The 17957-nt window shown below is 47.0% G+C and overlaps 1 protein-coding gene across 1 annotated transcript in view; it reads right to left on the minus strand.

The window, feature by feature from the left end:
- ELAVL1 (ELAV like RNA binding protein 1) overlaps positions 1–16860 on the minus strand; it is a 27895-nt gene extending 11035 nt beyond the window's left edge. The window contains exons 1-3 of the mRNA XM_005870701.2: positions 16670–16860; positions 4456–4559; positions 2718–2871 (exon numbers count right to left, since the gene is read on the minus strand). Of these exons, the coding sequence (XP_005870763.1) occupies positions 2718–2871; positions 4456–4559; positions 16670–16841 (430 nt within the window). The 5' untranslated portion in view covers positions 16842–16860. The remainder of the gene's footprint in view (positions 1–2717; positions 2872–4455; positions 4560–16669) is intronic.
- Between the last annotated feature and the right edge of the window lie 1097 nt (positions 16861–17957).

A 17957-nucleotide genomic window follows, 5' to 3' on the forward strand; every position in this document is an offset into this window, starting at 1 on the left:
CAACTGCCCTCCCTTTCAGGCCTGGTCCCTCCCAACTGCCCTCCCCTGCTGGCCATCTTGTGTCCACACGGGGGCGGCCATCTTGTGTGTTGGAGTGATGGTCAATTTGCATATTACCTCATTATTAGACAGGATTTATTTTTTTAAAAATGCCATTAAATCTTTATTGTTAAAAGTATTTCATATGTCCCCCCTTTTCCTCCACTGCCCCTTCCAACCTGCTCCCACCCCTGCCCCAGGCCTTTACCACCCTATTGTCTGTGTCCATGGGTTATGCACATATGCATGCAAGTTCTTTGGTTGATCACTCCCCCCACCCCCACCTTCCCTCTGAGATTCCACAGTCTGTTCTATGGGGATCTATTTTGTTCATCAGTTTATTTTGTTCATTATATCCCACATATGAGTGAGATCATGTGATACTTGTCTTTCTCTGACTGGCTTATTTCACTTAGCATAATACTCTCCAGGTCCCTCCATGCTGTCTCAAAGGGTAAGAGGTCCTTCTTTTCTACTAGTGTTTTTTAGAATTAAGAGCAGAGACCAATAAATGGCACAATCTCCAAATGAGTAAATTATAAAGTTCACAATTAAAATGGATAAAGAAGCAAAGAAAAATTAAAAAATTAAGTTCTGTTAGCTCAGGATGTAATGGTTTCTTAAGAGAGCTTCCTATTTCTTCAACACTAAAAAGCATATCATATTAAGTCAAACCTGTCTGCCATGCCGTTCTCTGCCTCATTTCCTTGTGGGCTCCATGGGGTCCCAGTAGAGGGGCCCTGGGTGGGTAGCCTCCTCTAGAGCAAGGGGAAGAAGGGAACCCTCAGCCCCCTAGGGACTCACATTTTTGCTAATTCTAGCCCCAGGTCAGGATGCAGGGCTGAGAGAGGGAGTCCAGGAGCCCCTCATCTCTCCCTTCCCTCCTGTCCTCTTGCAAGGACACCGTAACAGAAAAGGTGTGGGGTGGGGGCCCCAGTTCCTTCCTTGAAGTAGCTGGCAGGGAGGCCTGAGGGAGAGTGAGGGTCTAGTACACCACCCTAAGGTCACAGCTGAGCCTGGGGGCAACCCTGAGGGGCCCCCAACACTAGGAGATAAAAGCCTTGCAGACAGAAAGGAGGCAAAATCCCCAGCAAAGGGCTGAGGGAGCTATCTACAGAAGTGAAACAAAAGCTACATGGCAAGGGGTATGTTCTCAAGGTCGCTGGGCTCCAGAGAGCAAGGCCCCATTCAGCAGTGCCGGACAGAGATCAGCTGAGGCAAAGCAGTCATTGTGCAATCTAGAAAAGCAGGGCCATGGAAGCAGGAAGGTGGGTCCCCAGGCAGCCCATTCAGACACTCCTATGCAGGTGGAGCTGGGAATAAATACATGCATTGAACAGCTGACTGCATTGTTTTCTCTCAATGGGGGCTTTAGGAAACTAATCTGGTACAGGCCAGGGGGTTTTTATCCCAAATAAATGGTATCCTCACCCTATGCCCACCCCCTACCCTCCAGCAAAGGGTCAGATGGGGTCACTCCAGCATAACCTGGTGTCTGTGCCAGACTAGGGGTATACCCAGAGCTCCCATGAAACGCCAGTGACCTGAGCCTGCAGACTATACTCCACAAGCCACTTCTCCTCCTCAGGCCTCTGGGGCAATCAAGCTGCCCACTCCTCTCAAGGCCAGGCTCCAGCAGGCACCAATCTCAGCTTCCACAGTTGGGGCTAGAGAAAGGAGAGCAGGGGACAAGGCCAGATGCCCCAAAGCACACAGCTTGGGGGGAACGTGAAAAAATGTGTGTGACCCCACCTACCTGCTCTCCAGGGTTTGCTCTGCAAAGGGGAGGTCATCTCAGAGCTATGACTTCCTGTGCCCTAATTACCCAATATTAGTTTTAATACCACAGCCAAGGAGGTGGTGAATACTCTGTGTAGGAAGAACATAAAAATCAAATGGAGACAATTCTACTGGCTTCGCTGAGCTCCGGAGGCAAGAAGCGTCCTTTTTAGTTTGTCAGCAGATTCCCACTCCTGGCAGGAACAGTTCTGAGGGGTCGAAAAGAAGGCATGGCCCAAGCTCTCTGCTCCCCAGCTGGAGGCATGCATAGGAGTTGGCAAGGGATATCCTAATCCCAGTTCCCAGGCCAGCAGGGGATGAGAGCCACAGTCAGGGCCAGAACCCAGCTTCCTGCCAGTCTGTCTGCCCAAGGCTGATTCAGCAACGCCCAGAGCCCAAGCAGCTAATGTCCTGAACTGAGATGACCTGAGAGGGGCCGGGATAATCATCGAGAAAATCGACCACTGCTGAGTTCTGTGGGCGGGGCATCTAAATCATCAGAAACAGTCACCCTTGTAGCTTTGGGACAGAAAGGCCTGGACCAAGAGTAAAGATGGTCACATCACACATTGTATGCCTGCAATAAGAATAGCAGCAAATCTTTTTAACCCATTCATAGGCCAGGCTGGGACATTTGGGTGCCTAAGGGAAGGTATGTCTTGGTGCCACAATGTCTTGGTGTTTTCACCATAAAATGCCAGCCTGACTCAGGGGCTCTTTCATGCCACTTTATCTCCCCAGTCTCACAGAACAAATGCCAATGTCATCTCATTTTGATTCTGTTTTCATTGGTGGAACAACTAATGACATTTAAAATCAAACATGATCTGTCTTCCCTAGAAAACCCAGCCCCTGGCCTAGAGGAAAACCTCACCGTGCATCCCAGGCCACCTCCGTACCTGTCGTCTGGTCCACAAGGACTCGGGAGTTGATGATTCGCCCGAATCGAGAGAACATGTCCTCCACATCCTTCTGGGTCATGGTCCTGGGGAGCCCGCTGATGTACAAGTTAGCGTCTTTGATGACCTCTGAGCTTGGGCGAGCATATGACACCTTGAAAATAAAACCACTTTCGGGGGTTAGGACAGGTGTGTGGCCAAAGCATCAAGGAAGGGTGTTAAATTTTGGGGTGAGAAAAAGCCAACCTATGGTGGGAGAACACGCAAACACACATCACCTGAGGCAGCTCCCCATTGACCAGGCAATGAGCTGATAGCTGGCAGCATTTTCATATTTCAATGAAGGGAACATTATTCCTGTTTTATAAAGTAAGTAACTGAAGGTCCACAGTTTGTTGGTGGCAGAGCAGGGACTGAACCCTGTTACCTGTGCACTTACCAAGGCCTTATCCCTCTCTGGATGATGAGCTGGGCTGGGAACAAGACCTGCCTATGCGGAGTGGTGGGCAAGAAAGCTGGGTGCTGCTGGGAATGCAACATTCACCTGCCAATAGGCAAGCTCACCACAGGAGCCCAGATGGGGACGTGAGTGCTAGGGGAGCCCTGAGTTCCACACGCAACTGTTCAATATTAAATGACTCTAGGCCTTTTGGGCTTATGTTTTGCAAACTTGAAGAAAGCCTAAAAGGAACTTTTGTAGTGGCTTAGAGAAAATGGCATGCATGTAATAGAGGTGGTGAGAGGCTGCAGGGGCTGATGGTAAGAAAAGGTCTTTGGTCCTTTCTTCAAAGAAAAGGTTACTGAAGAAAAAGTGACAGCTGTGTGGACCCTGCAGGCCACAAGGAGGGACCAAGGTCTCATTGGAAAGGGGCAGCTTGGAGGAAGGCTTCTGCCCACAAAGGGGCAATCTAGGGGCAATCTCAGTCACACCCAACATAGTCAGAACTGAGTGAGGAGGCTGAGAGACAGAGACGGAAGGGGAGGAAACAAGAGAACCGTGTGCTCCAGAACTTTCTCTCTGAGGGTCACAAAATTGATGTGATGAGGAGCCTGAAACCATAACACAGGAGCAAATATGAACTCTTTTTTTTTTAATTTCAAGTATAAACTCTTGTGTCACTGGGCAGCATGAGGGCATGGACAACAGGTGTGTTCTTACCAGAATGCTCAGTCCTGCTAGGAAGGGCAGGAGTGTAGTTCTACGTGCCAAGAACACTCCCCACCCAGCTCTATGAGGGCATGGTTTGTCTGATTTGTTCAACATAGTAGGTGTTCAATAAACATGTGCTAAGTGAATGTCGAATGAAGTGGCTGTGATGGGGCTGGAAGGGTGACAATGCTGTGCCACTACAGTATGCCAGGAGCGGGGAAGGCAGGGCATGAAAATGGGGGTGCACAAGAATGGGAATGTCACAGCCAGACATGAGACAGGCAGGGGAGGCCTGGGCCGAGAAGGGGGCTCCCCTCTCTACATGCTCTTCATGGGGAACCTCCTTTTACTGGTGGGGCAAGGAAGCCATGAGCAACGGCATGAGGCCTGGAATGGTCACCACTCAACACACATGTGAGATGCCAATACCTCAATTTGGGGCAGTCAGGAGGCTCCCCAGAGGCCCTGGAAGAACCAGGTTTCTGAGATGCTAATAGTGCCCTTGACAGTGATGGTGAGGTAAGTCAGGTTTGGCACAGATTCCAGCCCAGGACAGGATTGAATGAGGTGGTGCTCACCACTCTTTACCTTAATGGTTTTGGACTGGAGCCGCAGGCCATTCAGTGTGTTTATTGCTTTCTCCGCGTCCTTTGCAGTCACATAGTTCACAAAGCCATAGCCCAAGCTGTGTCCTGTGGGAGAACATGTGCACACTGGTAAACCAACCAAGAGAGACCAAGAGGATGAAAAGGACTATGCCCTCCTATGTCTGGCTGGGCTCAAAAGAATAAGGTCAGAGAAAAGACAAAAAACACAGGAACCTTAAGAGCCAGGGTCTGTAGGAAATGTGTTTATAATTTATATTAATGGTTTATTTATTACTGTTTTTTAATATATATTTTATTGATTTCAGAGAGGAAGGGAGAGGGAGAGATAGATAGAAACATCAATGATGAGAGATAATCATTGACTGGCTGCTTCCTGCGCAACCCCCACCAGGGATCAAGCCCACAACCCGGGCATGTGTCCTGACCAGGAATCGAACCATTACCTCCTGGTTCATAGGTTGATGCTTAACCACTGAGCCATGCTGGCCTGCCCGGCTATATTAATGGTTTATTTGGTACACTTCTTTGGCAAACTTACACATTTTCTGCAAAGAACAAATGTTACTTCTGTAATTTAAAAAAGTTATTTAAAAAGAAAAACTGTGCTACTGACTACATCCTGGGGAACCCATCACTAAAGCAATGACAATGATTGGTCCCACTAGTGATGGCTACTCTGTGGGGTTCTGAGGGGCCTGGGTCTGAGAAGGGGAGAAGGACGGTTACAGGCAGCAGATAGGTAGACAGGCATTTCTCTACCACTTCATACCCCAAAGCAGGGAAAGCTTGCTGGGCTCTGGTGCCACCCAGTGTCAGTTTTCTTACTTTCCCAAATCTGCAACCCAGTGGGGAGCACAGGGAGAAGACAGCACTTAGAGAAGTTCCAGCCCTGCTGGGCAGCCCCTGTACCCCCTTCACAGCCTTGGCCAAGCTTGCAGGGCCCCAAGAACCTGAGTTCTTTCCAAAGAGATCCAAGGTTACAGGTAACATGTTCCAGCTCTTTATGAAACTTTTAGAAGTGGGAGTGACCATCAATTGGATACCCACAAGGGACTCAGCATAGAAGGTGAGGCTCTGTGGGTTCCCAGGAAGCCAGAGAGGAGCAAAGGCTGAGGGTCAGAGGTGGAAGGAGCCTTACACCTTCACAACAGGGGGAGCAGGAGGATACGCAAGGAAGAGAACCACCAATGTGCCCACATCTGACCCATGCACATGCCACATTAGAGGGCACCCACTACACACAGGCACTGCCCTGGGCAGAAATAGAGCTGTGTGTAAGACCAAGGACCACCTTCATTGAGTTTTGTTCCATTCCTCCAGTTGGCAGAGGGTTACAATGAGCAGATAAAAAATACAACCAGGGCGCCCGACTGGCCGGAGTGGCTCAGTTGATTGAACATCATCCTGTGCACCAAAAGGTTATGGGTTTGATTCCCGTTCAGGGTACATACCTAGGTTGTGGGTTTGATTCCCAGTTGGGGAGTATACAGAAGGCAACTGATCACCCAGTCAGCATGGCTCAATGGTTGAGCATCGACCTATGAACCAGGAGGTCACGGTTTGATTCCCGGTCAGGGCATATGCCTGGATTGTGGACTCAATCCCCAGCGTGGAATGTGCAGGAGGCAGCCGATCAATGATTCTGTCTCATCATCGATGTTTCTGTTTCTCTCTCCCTTTCCCTTCCTCTCTAAAATAAATAAAAAAATATATTTTTAAAAAAGCAACTGATCAATGTTTCTCTTTCTTTCCCTCCCTCCCTTCCTCTTTCTAAGCATGTCCTCAGGTGAGGATTAAAAAAATAAATAAATAAAAAATACAACCAGGCCCTGAGCCATACAGAGATGGAGATCCTCATTGCAGCTGTGCTGACTCAACCTGAGATGCCAGAGGAACCCAGGCCCATTTCTGTGATAATGAGACTTGGAACCCAGAGGACAGCTTCACTCAGTTTTGCCACTTAAAAAAAATAATAATTATTTTTTAAATTTAAAGAAAAATTACAAAGATAATGTAGAATTCCCATATACCCCACACCCAGTTTCCCATTAGTAACAACTTATAGTAGAATGGATAGAACGCTTGTTAACAAGTAATAAACCAGCAATGATACATTATTTTTTAAAAACTATATTTGTACTGATTTCAGAGAGTGAGGATGGAGAGGGAGAGAGAGATAGAACCATCAATGATGAGAGAGAATCACTATCAGCTGCCTCCTGCATGCCCCCTACTGGGGATCGAGCCTGCAACCCTGGCATGTGCCCTTGACCAGAATCAAACCCGGGACCCTTCAGTCAGCAGGCTGATACTCTATCCACTGAGCCAAACCAGCCAGACGATACATTATTATTAACTGCAGTTCACATTTGATTTCCATAGTATTTGTCTTTCCCTAATGTTCTTTTCTGTTCCAGGATGCCATTCGGAATCCCACGTAACATTTAGCTATCATGTCTCCTTAGGTTCCTCTTGGCTGAGACAATTTCTCAGACCTTCCTTGCTTGTGATGACCTTGACAGTTTTGAGGAGGGCTGGTCAGGAATGTTGTAGAATCCCTCACAATCTGGGCTTGTCAGATGCTTTTTCTCATGGTTAGGTTGGCATGATGGGTTTTGGGGAGGAAGATCACATAGTGCAATGAATGTCCTTCTCATGACATCAGGGGGTGCATGCTGTCAATGTGACTTATCACAGATGATGTTGACCTTCATCTCCCAGCAGAGCAGTCCGTTTGGCAGGTTTCTTCTCCACTGTAAGGTCATCCCCCAACCCCAAACAACAGGCTTTGGATGGAAGTCATGGCACAGCCCACATTTAGGGAATACCTTGTGGAATTCCACTCTGCCTCCTTCAGGGTAGAGTAGCTATATAAATTATTTATACAGCCGCTTTCTTTTTTAAAGAAACAAAAACAAAATCTGACCCTCCAGACCCATATTTTTAACAAAACCCCATGGACCTCAGAGACTCAGCTCCTGAGCCTGAACAGTGAGGACCCTGGAGAGGAGGGCTGTGGGGTCCAGGCCCATCTAGCAGGAGAGTCATAGCACAACTCAGAAAACTACAATCAGCTCCAGATCAGGGACTTAGGGTCCCTGCAAACATTCCAGACCACAAATGTGAGAGCTGAGGATGCAGAGGAGGTCTGTGGTAGATTCCCAACCAAACTCCAGCCTGCCTGGGATTTTTATGCCCAAACGCTTGCTCTTCAACTTCACTCTGTTGGTCTCTCACTGTAGCCAGGCCAAGAGTCTGTCCTTTCTGACCCAGCCTTGGACAGGCTCCTCCACTCCTCCCTGATCAGCAGCACCTGCACACCGGTCTCCTTGTCTTTCTGCTCCTCCCACAAGGCCAATTCCACCCAGTACCACCAGTCTTCTTCCCTACTGGTGCCTCAAGTGGTCTAAGCAATGTGGAGAAACCAAACACCAGTGTAGACTCACACAGGCCCTGTTCCTGTGTCTTCAACTACAGCGGCTCCTCTCAGCATATAAACATGGGCCTTGCCCCACCTCAGTGCTTGGTGGCCCTGGCTGGCTCCCTAGAGTGGTCACTGCTGACTGCAAGCACTACACTCACCAAGGCTGTCCATGGCCCTTTGGTGCTGCCCATGGACAGTTTCAGGACCCAGCTCCCTGAGCTCTCAGCTTGAAGTGCCACCTCCTCCAGGATGTGACAACAGTGCCAAGTTTTCTTTCTCCCCAGCTGTCCCTCTTCAGGTTCTTCCTCTGCCAATTTCATCAAGATGGTCCCCAAGGCTCTGCCTTTGGTCCTTTATCTCCATCAGTCTTCCTGGGTGACCTCTCTGACCAACTGTGTGCCTGCACCTTCTAATGTCACCTAGGAAGTTGCACACCCTTAGATGGCCACTGCCTGCCTCCCTTTCCTGTTCCTACACCCACTCCAGTTTTCCTGAATGAGTCCACCAATAATAACTGAGCACCTAGTATGTGCCAGATTCCAGGTTAGGTTGGCTGGGTGGGGTGGGGTTTTGATGATGATCAGAAAGGAGGAAGCTTCTACCTTTATAAAATTCATATCCCAGTGGGCAAATTGGACAGCAAACCAGCAAGAAACAAACCACTGCATAGGTGCTAGGAGGAGAATCTTTCTGGTGGTGAGAGGCTGACAGGATGGGCCCTCAGTAGACAGGGTGGACAGGAGCACCCTTTGAGGAGGTGATATTTGAAGCAAGACCTCTGGATAGCTGAGGACAAGCATTCCAGACAGAAGAGCAAGTGCCAAGTCTCTGAGGTAGAGACAATGAGTATGTTCCAGGAAATGGGGGAATGGACCAGAGGTGGCTGCTGGTTGGAAAGCAGATGCAGTAGGTCAAGCTAGGATCCTGTGGAGTCTGTGAGCTTGAGCAGTGTGCACCAGAGAGGGGGCAGCAGAAGGAAGACCCACAGAGAAGACCTGCAGATAGGCTGATGCCGGAGAGAGCTTCAGAGGAGCCTAAAGTGCCAGCACTCCTGGGATGGGCTGAGCCTTCTGGGGCCAGGTGGGGAGGGATCTCTGCATACCCGTCCCCAGGGCTGGCTCTATCCCCTCAATCTGTTCTACCCTCTGTAGTGGGCACCTGTGTGCAGCAAGAAGAAAGGCGGTGGAGGAACAAATGGGAGTCCCTGGCTTTCACCCAATTGATGATGCTGTAGAGCAGTGATGGCGAACCTATGACACGCGTGTCAGAGGTGACACGCGAACTCATTTTTTTGGTTGATTTTTCTTTGTTAAATGGCATTTAAATATATAAAATAAATATCAAAAATATAAATCTTTGTTTTACTGTGGTTGCAAATATCAAAAAATTTCTATATGTGACACGGCACCAGAGTTAAGTTAGGGTTTTTCAAAATGCTGACACGCCGAGCTCAAAAGGTTCGCCATCACTGCTGTAGAGCAAAGTGCTTAACATAGTGCTGAGCACCAACCTCCACTCTTACCTTCACCATGAACCAATCACTTTCATCTTTGGCTTCCCATTAGAATCACCAGGGAAGCTTCTAAAAGATGATCACTACCCAAGCCATATCCCAGAGCAATGAAATTGGAATGGGAGTGGAGTGGAGCAGGAGTGGGGTGGCTTCAGTAGGATTCCAACATGCACAGGTTGAGAGCTGATGCTTGAAGTGCAGGTGGGGAGCCCCAGAGAGCAGGATTTCTCATGGTTATACAGAGGACTCCCAGGCACCTGGGGGAAGACCCTCACTTCCCAAAGCAGTCTCTAAGTTACTGTTTCTCTAATAGGGTCCACAAGTCATGCAGGTAATGATGCAGCTCCCTAGAAGCCTTCAGAGTCCGGGGACCCAGGATGTCAGGCAGGCATGGGAATCTATGCTTCTCAGCTCCTTACAGATGATTCTCCTCCTCCTAGAGACAGTGAGCCTGCTAGACTCAGTGCCATCAAGGCCTATTTGCCCTTCAGGATGATGGAAGACCAGCCCCAAATGAGAGAATTCTGAGGTCTGGCTGGAGGAGCAGGGATGCTCAGTGTCAGAGCTTGGGTAGGGCAAGGATCCTACATAGGCTGCTTAGGGCTTGAGGAGAATAGGGCCTGCCTGGACTTTGGGCTGGGGATGAGGGCCACCAGAGCCCTGGAGGGGAGATGTGGTAGACAGGGGAGGTAGGCAGAAGATGAGGGAAAGAAACAGAAGAGGGAGAAGGGACAGGGATAAAGCATAAATAAACCTTGGGTCTGAGGTCAAAGGATGTCCCAGAGTTCAGCACTCCTCCCATCTCTCACTTCCCATGTTGTAGGAAAAGTGCCACCAACAGGCCCAGTGCTTCTCAGTTCTGGCTTTCTTTTTTTGTTTGTTAATTCTCACCAGAGGATACTTTTTTCCATTGATCCTTCAGAGACAGTGGAAGGGAGCAGGGAGAGAAACAGAGAGAAACATCAATGTGAGAGACACATTGATTAGCTGCCTCCCACACGAGCCTAGACCAGGCTGAGGAACGAGCCTGCAACCCAGGTACGTGCTCCTGACTGGAAGCAAACCCAAGATCTTTCAGTACTTGGGCTGACACTCTAACCACTGAGCCAAACCAGCTTGGGCTCAGCTCTGGTTTTCTGATTTGCCATGGCCCTAGCATTGCCCTCCCTCCAGGAAGGTTAAATGTCAGATGTTCAAATACCAAGTCTGGCTGATTCAGTGCATCTGGGTGGGGCCAGAAGCTGGGGTCCGTGTCCAACCCTCTCTTCCTTGACACCATGTCCTGCTGCTGGTCAGGATCCAGTGCTCCAAGAGCCACTGCCTGTAGAAAAGCAAGCCTACTTGCCTCCTCATGGAGCACTCTTCATGCCCTGTCAGACTACCTTGGGCAAGTGCTTTTCCATTTCCAAACATACTTCCTCTCTCTTTGGGCAAGGGTTAAAACTAATAGATAATTACAGAGCATTTCATCTTCTATTTGCAGACAAGAGCAGCCAGATTTACTATTTTAATCCCCTAGTGTTTCTCAAATTGACCTGGAGTCCATGGCTGAGGTAGGTGAGTGCCTGTGGACGAGGCCTTCCCTGCAACGTCAGAGTGCAGGAGCAGTCAAGTCCTCCTTAAAACTTCCATGGGGGCTCAAGGGAAGACTTCACTGAAGGAGAGACTGGGTCTTGGGGGGAATGAGTGAACTAAGCAGGCAATAAATAAGAAACAACAAATGCCCCCAAAGAAAGAAAGCAGTCAAAGGACAATAAAGGTATTTTATAAGAGTACAAACAGCCAGTAAGTACAGGAAAACAGATAAATTTTCCTAGAAATGCAAATTACCATCAGGATCAGATGCCATTCTTCACTTAGGCTGGCTGGCAAAGATGAGAAACCCTGCCACATCAGGGGGTGGAAGGGCTGGTGGGGGAAGGGAGTATAAACTGGAGGGCAAGCTGGCAATAAGGGTCAAGGGGTTTTAGAAAGTACAGTAATCCTCCCTTATCCTCAGGGTATTACCTCCAAGACCCCCAGTGGATGCTGGAAACTCAGCACAGCACTGAACCCTACATATATTATGTTTCTTTTTATACATACATACCTTTCACTTAAAGGAAGCATTTATGGCTCCTCTTTGGCATGTCCGAGCTGCCAGCATCACTACTCTTATGCTTTAGGACCATTATGAAGTAAAATAAGGGTTAATTGAACACAAGCACTGAGATACCACAACAGTTGATCTGATAACCGACACGGCTACTAAGTGACTAACTGGCAAGGAGCACATATATCGTGGAGATGCTGGACAAAGGAATGAGTCACATCTCCGGTGGGACACAGGAGGATGATAAGAGATTTCATCACGCTACTCAGGACAATGTGCAATTTGAAACTTACTATTTCCAAAATTTTCCATTTAATATTTTTGGACAGTGGTTGACCATGGGTAACTGAAACCATGGAAAGCAAAACCACAGATAAGGGGGACGACTATATACACTATCGCATCTGTTGGTTCACTTCTAAGAAGACTTCCTATGGAAATAACCAGAGAGCAAAGATTTGTGCCAGGATATTTATCTCAGTGAGGTTAATAAATAGAGAAAAACAGCTACAGTAACCTGTTGTATAAACTCAGAACCTCCATACAGCAGAATACTATGTAACCATTATGATGAGGAGATAGCTATGTTCAATGGCAGAGAAAAATCTCCACAAATATCAGAAGAAAAGTTTCCACATAGTTTGGGTGGTGCAAGCCCATTTTGTAAAAGAACACAATTGCTTACAACAAGGAATAAAGAAATAAGTCTAGAACAGTGGTTTTCAACCTTCCTAATGCCGCGACCCTTTAATATAGTTCCTCAGGTTGTGGTGACCCCAACCATAAAATTATTTTTGTTGCTACTTCATAACTGTAATTTTGCTACTGTTATGAATTGTAATGTAAATATCTGATATGCAGGATGTATTTTCATTGTTACAAATTGAACATAATTAAAGCATAGTGATTAATCACAAAAACAATATGTAATTATATATGTGTTTTCCGATGGTCTTAGGCGACCCCTGTGAAAGGGTCGTTCGACCCCCAAAGGGGTCGCGACCCACAGGTTGAGAAGGACATGAAACACAATTGTGAGATTATGGGTAATTTAAACTTTTCTTATCTCACGTGAAACATTTTTCTATAAGGAACAAAGATTATTTTGCATTAAGGAGAAAAAAAGTGATCAGGCTGACTAGATGTGGAAGAACATTCCTGCTGAGGGAACAGTCTTTATGAAATCACAAGTGTGCAATCGTGGGCATGTCTAGGGAATGACAAGTAGCTCATTCCAATCTGAGAGGAAAGTGTGTGTGGGGTGCAGTGGCTGGGATGAGGGGACAGGTCCTCGGGAGACTTGTGAGCTGCAGGCAGGGATAAGGGCTTTATCCTGACCAGAGGTGCACAGCAATGAGACAGAAGCTGAGCAAAACTGAACTAGAGGCTGAAGACCAAGTGGCCAGTATGACAAACAGTTCAGGAGGATAGAGGCTGGTTCCTGGTCCCCCATGGGCCATATGGCATCTGCAGAAGGACCAAACACCAGAACAGAGAGCAGGGCAGGGCTGCACAGTAAGGCTAGCTGGTGACTGTGGATGGAACAAGCAACAACAAATGCATGTCCCCACGTGGGGCTGGAGCCTGGCTGGCCAGAAATATTTTGAATATTGAGGTCACCAAGTGAAACATTCTTGGATCCCAGTGACCACCCCGTCCCTCATTCCTCCTGTCATCAGGGCCTGGCCCATGGTCAGCACTCAATGAATATTTGCAGGGTGAATGAATGTCCATGCTGATATGCATTCTCCTCCAATCCCCAGACCCTTTTATTTATTCATTCCTTCAACAGACTATGACTACCTCCAGGGATAGAGATGAATAGGGTCCCTGCTTCCAAGAACTACATGGACCTAATGGACAATAAAGTTCCAACTTCAGTGCAGTGTGGAAACCCATGTTGCAGGTCTGCCCCGATGTTATGGGAACCCAGAAGTGAGGCATCTAAAACTGACCGGGTTGGGCCAGGGAAAGCATCCTAAAGGAAATGGGAGGGGTTTTAAAGAAGCTGAGTGACAGAGTGAGATATGGAGTGTTAAAGAGATTCCTTTGCTGCAGTGGGAATGGTCTGGAGGGAGCATGGGTGACCAGTTAAGAGGCAAGAGCACTAATGTAGGCAGAGGATGATGTGGCCTGGTCTAGTATGAAGGCAGGGGAGATGGAAGAAAAGAGACGGAAGCATCCAAAGGGAAAAGTCAGGGATACATGTCAAAGGTCATGTTTATATTTCTGAGCAGAGCCAATGAGTGGACAGTGGTGCCATCGGTTACAATGGGTGGTGCAGTTTCCTTGGCTTGCAGGAAAGTCAAGTTCAATTTGGAAAACACTGAATTTGAGCAGTTGAGGGGTCTGAAGCTTAGAGGAGCTTTGTGGCTGAAAGAGAAGTGGCAAACTAAAGGGGAAGCTAAGCTGCAGGTGCATCCACTTACCACCATACAGACTTACAAAGAAGAGGCTTGGGAGTAACCCTGAGGACCGCTGAAGTTAATAGCTCAGAAGGGGCTGCAAGGGAGGCAGAGCAAGGCCTCAGGGTTGGAAGAGAACCAGGGTGGTGGTTCACAGAAGCCAAGGGAAGAGGCTTCTAGAAGGAAGAGGAGACAGTAATTCGCTGTGTCTGTGAACAGGAGAAGAACAATAGCTAGAATAGTGATTTTCAATTGTGAGTGATTCTACCCCCTCGGAAATATTTGGCAATGTCTGGGGACATTTTTTTGGTTATCACAATTCTGAAAGTGCCACTGGTATCTAGTGGGTGAAGATCAGGGATGCTGTTCAACATCCTACAACACACAGGATGCCCCACCCCAAGAATTATCCAATCCCAAATAGCGATAGTGCTCAAGTTGAGAAAACCTGAGCTACAGGAAGTTGGCAAATTTTAGCAAGGATTTTTTTTTTTACTCCTCACCCAAGGATATGTTTTTCATTGATTCTAGAGAGGCAGGCTGAGGGAGAGGGAGAGAAACATTGACTGGTTGCTTCCTATTCACCCCAACCAGGGATCAAACCTGCAACCTGGGTATGTGTCCTGTCTGGGAATTGAACCTGTGACCCTTTATGGGACACACTCTAACCCAGCGGTTGCCAACCTTTCAGATCTCACAGACCACCAATGGCGACTGCTGCTCTAACCAACTGAGCCACACTGGCCAGGGCTAGCAAGGATTTTTTAAACGAGCAGAGACTGCTGGCCGGTGTGGCTCAGTGATTAAGCGTCAACCCATGAACCAGATCACGGTTCCATTCCCAGTCAGGGCATGTGCCTGGGTTGCGGACTCAATCCCCAGTAGGGGGAGTACAGGAGGCAGGTGATCAATGATTCCCTCTCATCATTGATGTTTCTATCTCTCTCTCCCTCTCCCATCCTCTCTGAAATCAATAAAAATATATTTAAAAAATAAATTAATTAAAAATACTTTGAGTTCCAAGCCCTCCTCTGACAAATCAATTCCTTATACGGGGTCAGCCAGCCTCTCCAGGAGTTATCCAGTCATGGGCATCGTCCCATCTCTCGCAAATGCTGAGAGTTGACAATGGGTACATGTGGTTCAATATCTTACTCTACTGTTATGAAAAAAAATTTTTTTAAGTCCTCACCCAAGGACATGCTTAGAGAGAGGAAGGGGAAGGGGGAGAAGGAGAAACATTGATGTATCAGAGAATACATCGATTGGTTGTCTTCCATAAATGCCCCCTCTGGGGAGACTGAACCTGCAACCCAGGTATGTGCCCTAAGAATCAAACCAGCAACTTTTTGGTGCACAGGAGGATACTCAACCAACTGAGCCACTCTGGCTAGGCTAGTGTCATGTAAATTTAAATATTATTGTATTTCTATAATAAAAATACTGTTTTACTTTAAAAAAATATTTTTATTAAAATTTAGAGAGAGAAAAAGGGAGAGAAAGAGAAACATTGATGTAAGAGTGGAACATCGATCAGCTGCCTCCTGTACGCTCCACATTGGGGATTGAGCCCACAACCTGGGTATTGAACCAGCACCCTTTTGGTGCATGGGACGATGCCCAATCAACTGAACCACACTGGCCAGGGCTGTTTTACTTTAAAATTAGTTTCAGTGTAGGGAATCATACATAGTCCCACAACCCAGGTGGCAGCCAAAGCCATCCTGGGAAGACTGTCCATTCCTCAGCTCACCAGAGCAGAGAGGAGGAAGGGGAGGGGGAGGAGAAGAAGGATGAAGAGGAGGAAGAGAGGGGAAAGGAGAAAGAGGAAAAGGCGGGGGAGAAAGATGTGGAGGATGAGGAAGAGAGGAGGAGAAGAGGAAGGAGGGAGAAGAAGAGGAAGAAGAGGAGGAGGACAAAGAGGGGGAGAGCTCTCTAAAACAGTGTTCTTCCCTGGGGGGAAAAGAATCCTAGTACCTGGTCTTTCCATATTTTTCTCCAGAGTCCTTGAAACCAAGCTCTCAGAATGACAACCTTACCAGGTACTACTGGGCCTTCCTCAAACCTTTATGAGGTAGGTAGCATCAGGTGGTAGGCACCACCATACCCACATTATGAATGGAGACACTGAGGCTTACAAGTCATACTTTGAGGGAGTGGAGAGCAGGGCTTTGAACCAGCCTACCAACCCCACATCCAGCCTGTTGAACCACTGCCATGCTCCCATTCCCACAGAGAGGTCAAGTTCAGTGTGTTTCAGATGTTCAGGTTGATGGAGTGACAACAAACAGTCAAGGTCACCCAAACCTAATGAGGAGCCACTCATTGGGGACTCAGTGGGCCTGACCCACTGAGTGGGAGCCTGAGAAGATGAATGGGCCTGCCTGGAGCAGGGCGCTGGTCAGTCCCTTCCATAGGTGAGCCCACAGCAGGCCAGGCTGTCCTTCTTTGGCACCTTCCAGCTCTTAAGAGCAGACCTAGTTTCTGGTGTCTCCTCATTTTTCCTCCCCTTCCACCATCTTATTTTGGACATGCTCTCTGTCTAATGTTGATTTTTACCTCTTTTGGGAACCTACATCCAATCTTATACCACGACGGTGGCAGAGTAGAGTCTGAGATAAAAATGAAACTTTAAAAGTATCATTGCAAGGCTGCAGCTCTTCTACACTGAGGAATGCTGCAGAGTCACAGGTAAAAAAGACAGTGCTTAACAGGACAGCCAAAAGCACTCCCTCTACAAAAACGTCTTGGTTTCTTTACCTGCGACTTTATCCCGAATAAGTTTTGCAGACTCGACTTCACCAATACTGCTGAACAGACTTCGCAACTCATCCTGGGTCATGTTCTGAGGGAGGTAGTTGACTATTAAATTTGTTCTCCCGATGTCATCCCTGCAGTCTTCGGCCATGTGGTCTTCATAACCATTAGACATTGTATTTTTTAAAAATCTGCAGGGGAAAAAAAATCAAGTAAATTCCTAATGTTCAAATTGCAGAATGTGAAACAAAACTAATGACTGCATTAGCACTTAGTTTTCTCTTCAACGTATGTCCACACAAAAACCTGCACATGGATGTTTACAGCAGCCCCCAAACTGGGAGAAACCACGATGTCCTTCAGTAGGTGAATGGAGAAAAAAACATCTACATAAGGGAGTATTATTCAGGAATAAAAAGAAATGAGCTATGAAGCCATAGAGACATGGAGGAACCTTAAATGCACACCGCTAAGTGAAAGAAAACAGCTTGAAAGGCTACATATTATATGATTCCAATTATACAACACTGTGGAAAAGGTAAAACAATGGAGACAATAAAAAGATGAGAGGTTGCTGGAATTTTGGGAGAGGGATGAATAGATGAAGCACAGAGGATTTTTTAGGGCAGTGAAGCTATTCTGTGTGATACTATAATGGTGGATACATGTCTTTCTACATTTGTCCAAACCCATGGAATGTACACCACCAAGAGGGAACCCTAAAGCAACTACGGGCTTCAGATAATATGTATCAGTAATGGTTCATACTAATGTGAGATGCTAATAATAGGGGAAACTTTGTGTTCGAGGAGAGGTATATGGAAACTCACTTTGTACTTTCTTTGTAATCTTTCTGTAAACCTAAAACTACTCTAAAAAAGTCTGTTAAAACAAAACAATTCCAAGTTCAACCGTTTCCACTTACTAAGAGGGCTTCAAAAAAGACACATACAATTTCAGCACCATCATTTAAGTTCCATATACAATGTGCAACATTAGTCCAATCTCCCAGCATTTCTTTTACTTATTTGCAAATGTACTGTTCCCTGCTCTTTATAAAGTAGTTTGGCATCAAAAGCCAAAAAAAGAGATTAGAAAGTTAGACTTCATAAGGTTCAAAACTTTGCATGCCAAAAGGCATCAGAAACAGACAAGCAGAAGACTGGGAGAAAATACAGTTGACCTTAACACAGAATTGAAAGCATGCAGGCTTTGGAATGCCTTTAGTGGACCCACATAGTTCAAATCCGTTGTTCATAGGTCAGCTGCATTTTTATAAGGTAGATTAAAA

Source organism: Myotis brandtii, unplaced genomic scaffold (assembly GCF_000412655.1).
Source record: "Myotis brandtii unplaced genomic scaffold, ASM41265v1 scaffold321, whole genome shotgun sequence".
NCBI lineage: Eukaryota > Metazoa > Chordata > Mammalia > Chiroptera > Vespertilionidae > Myotis > Myotis brandtii.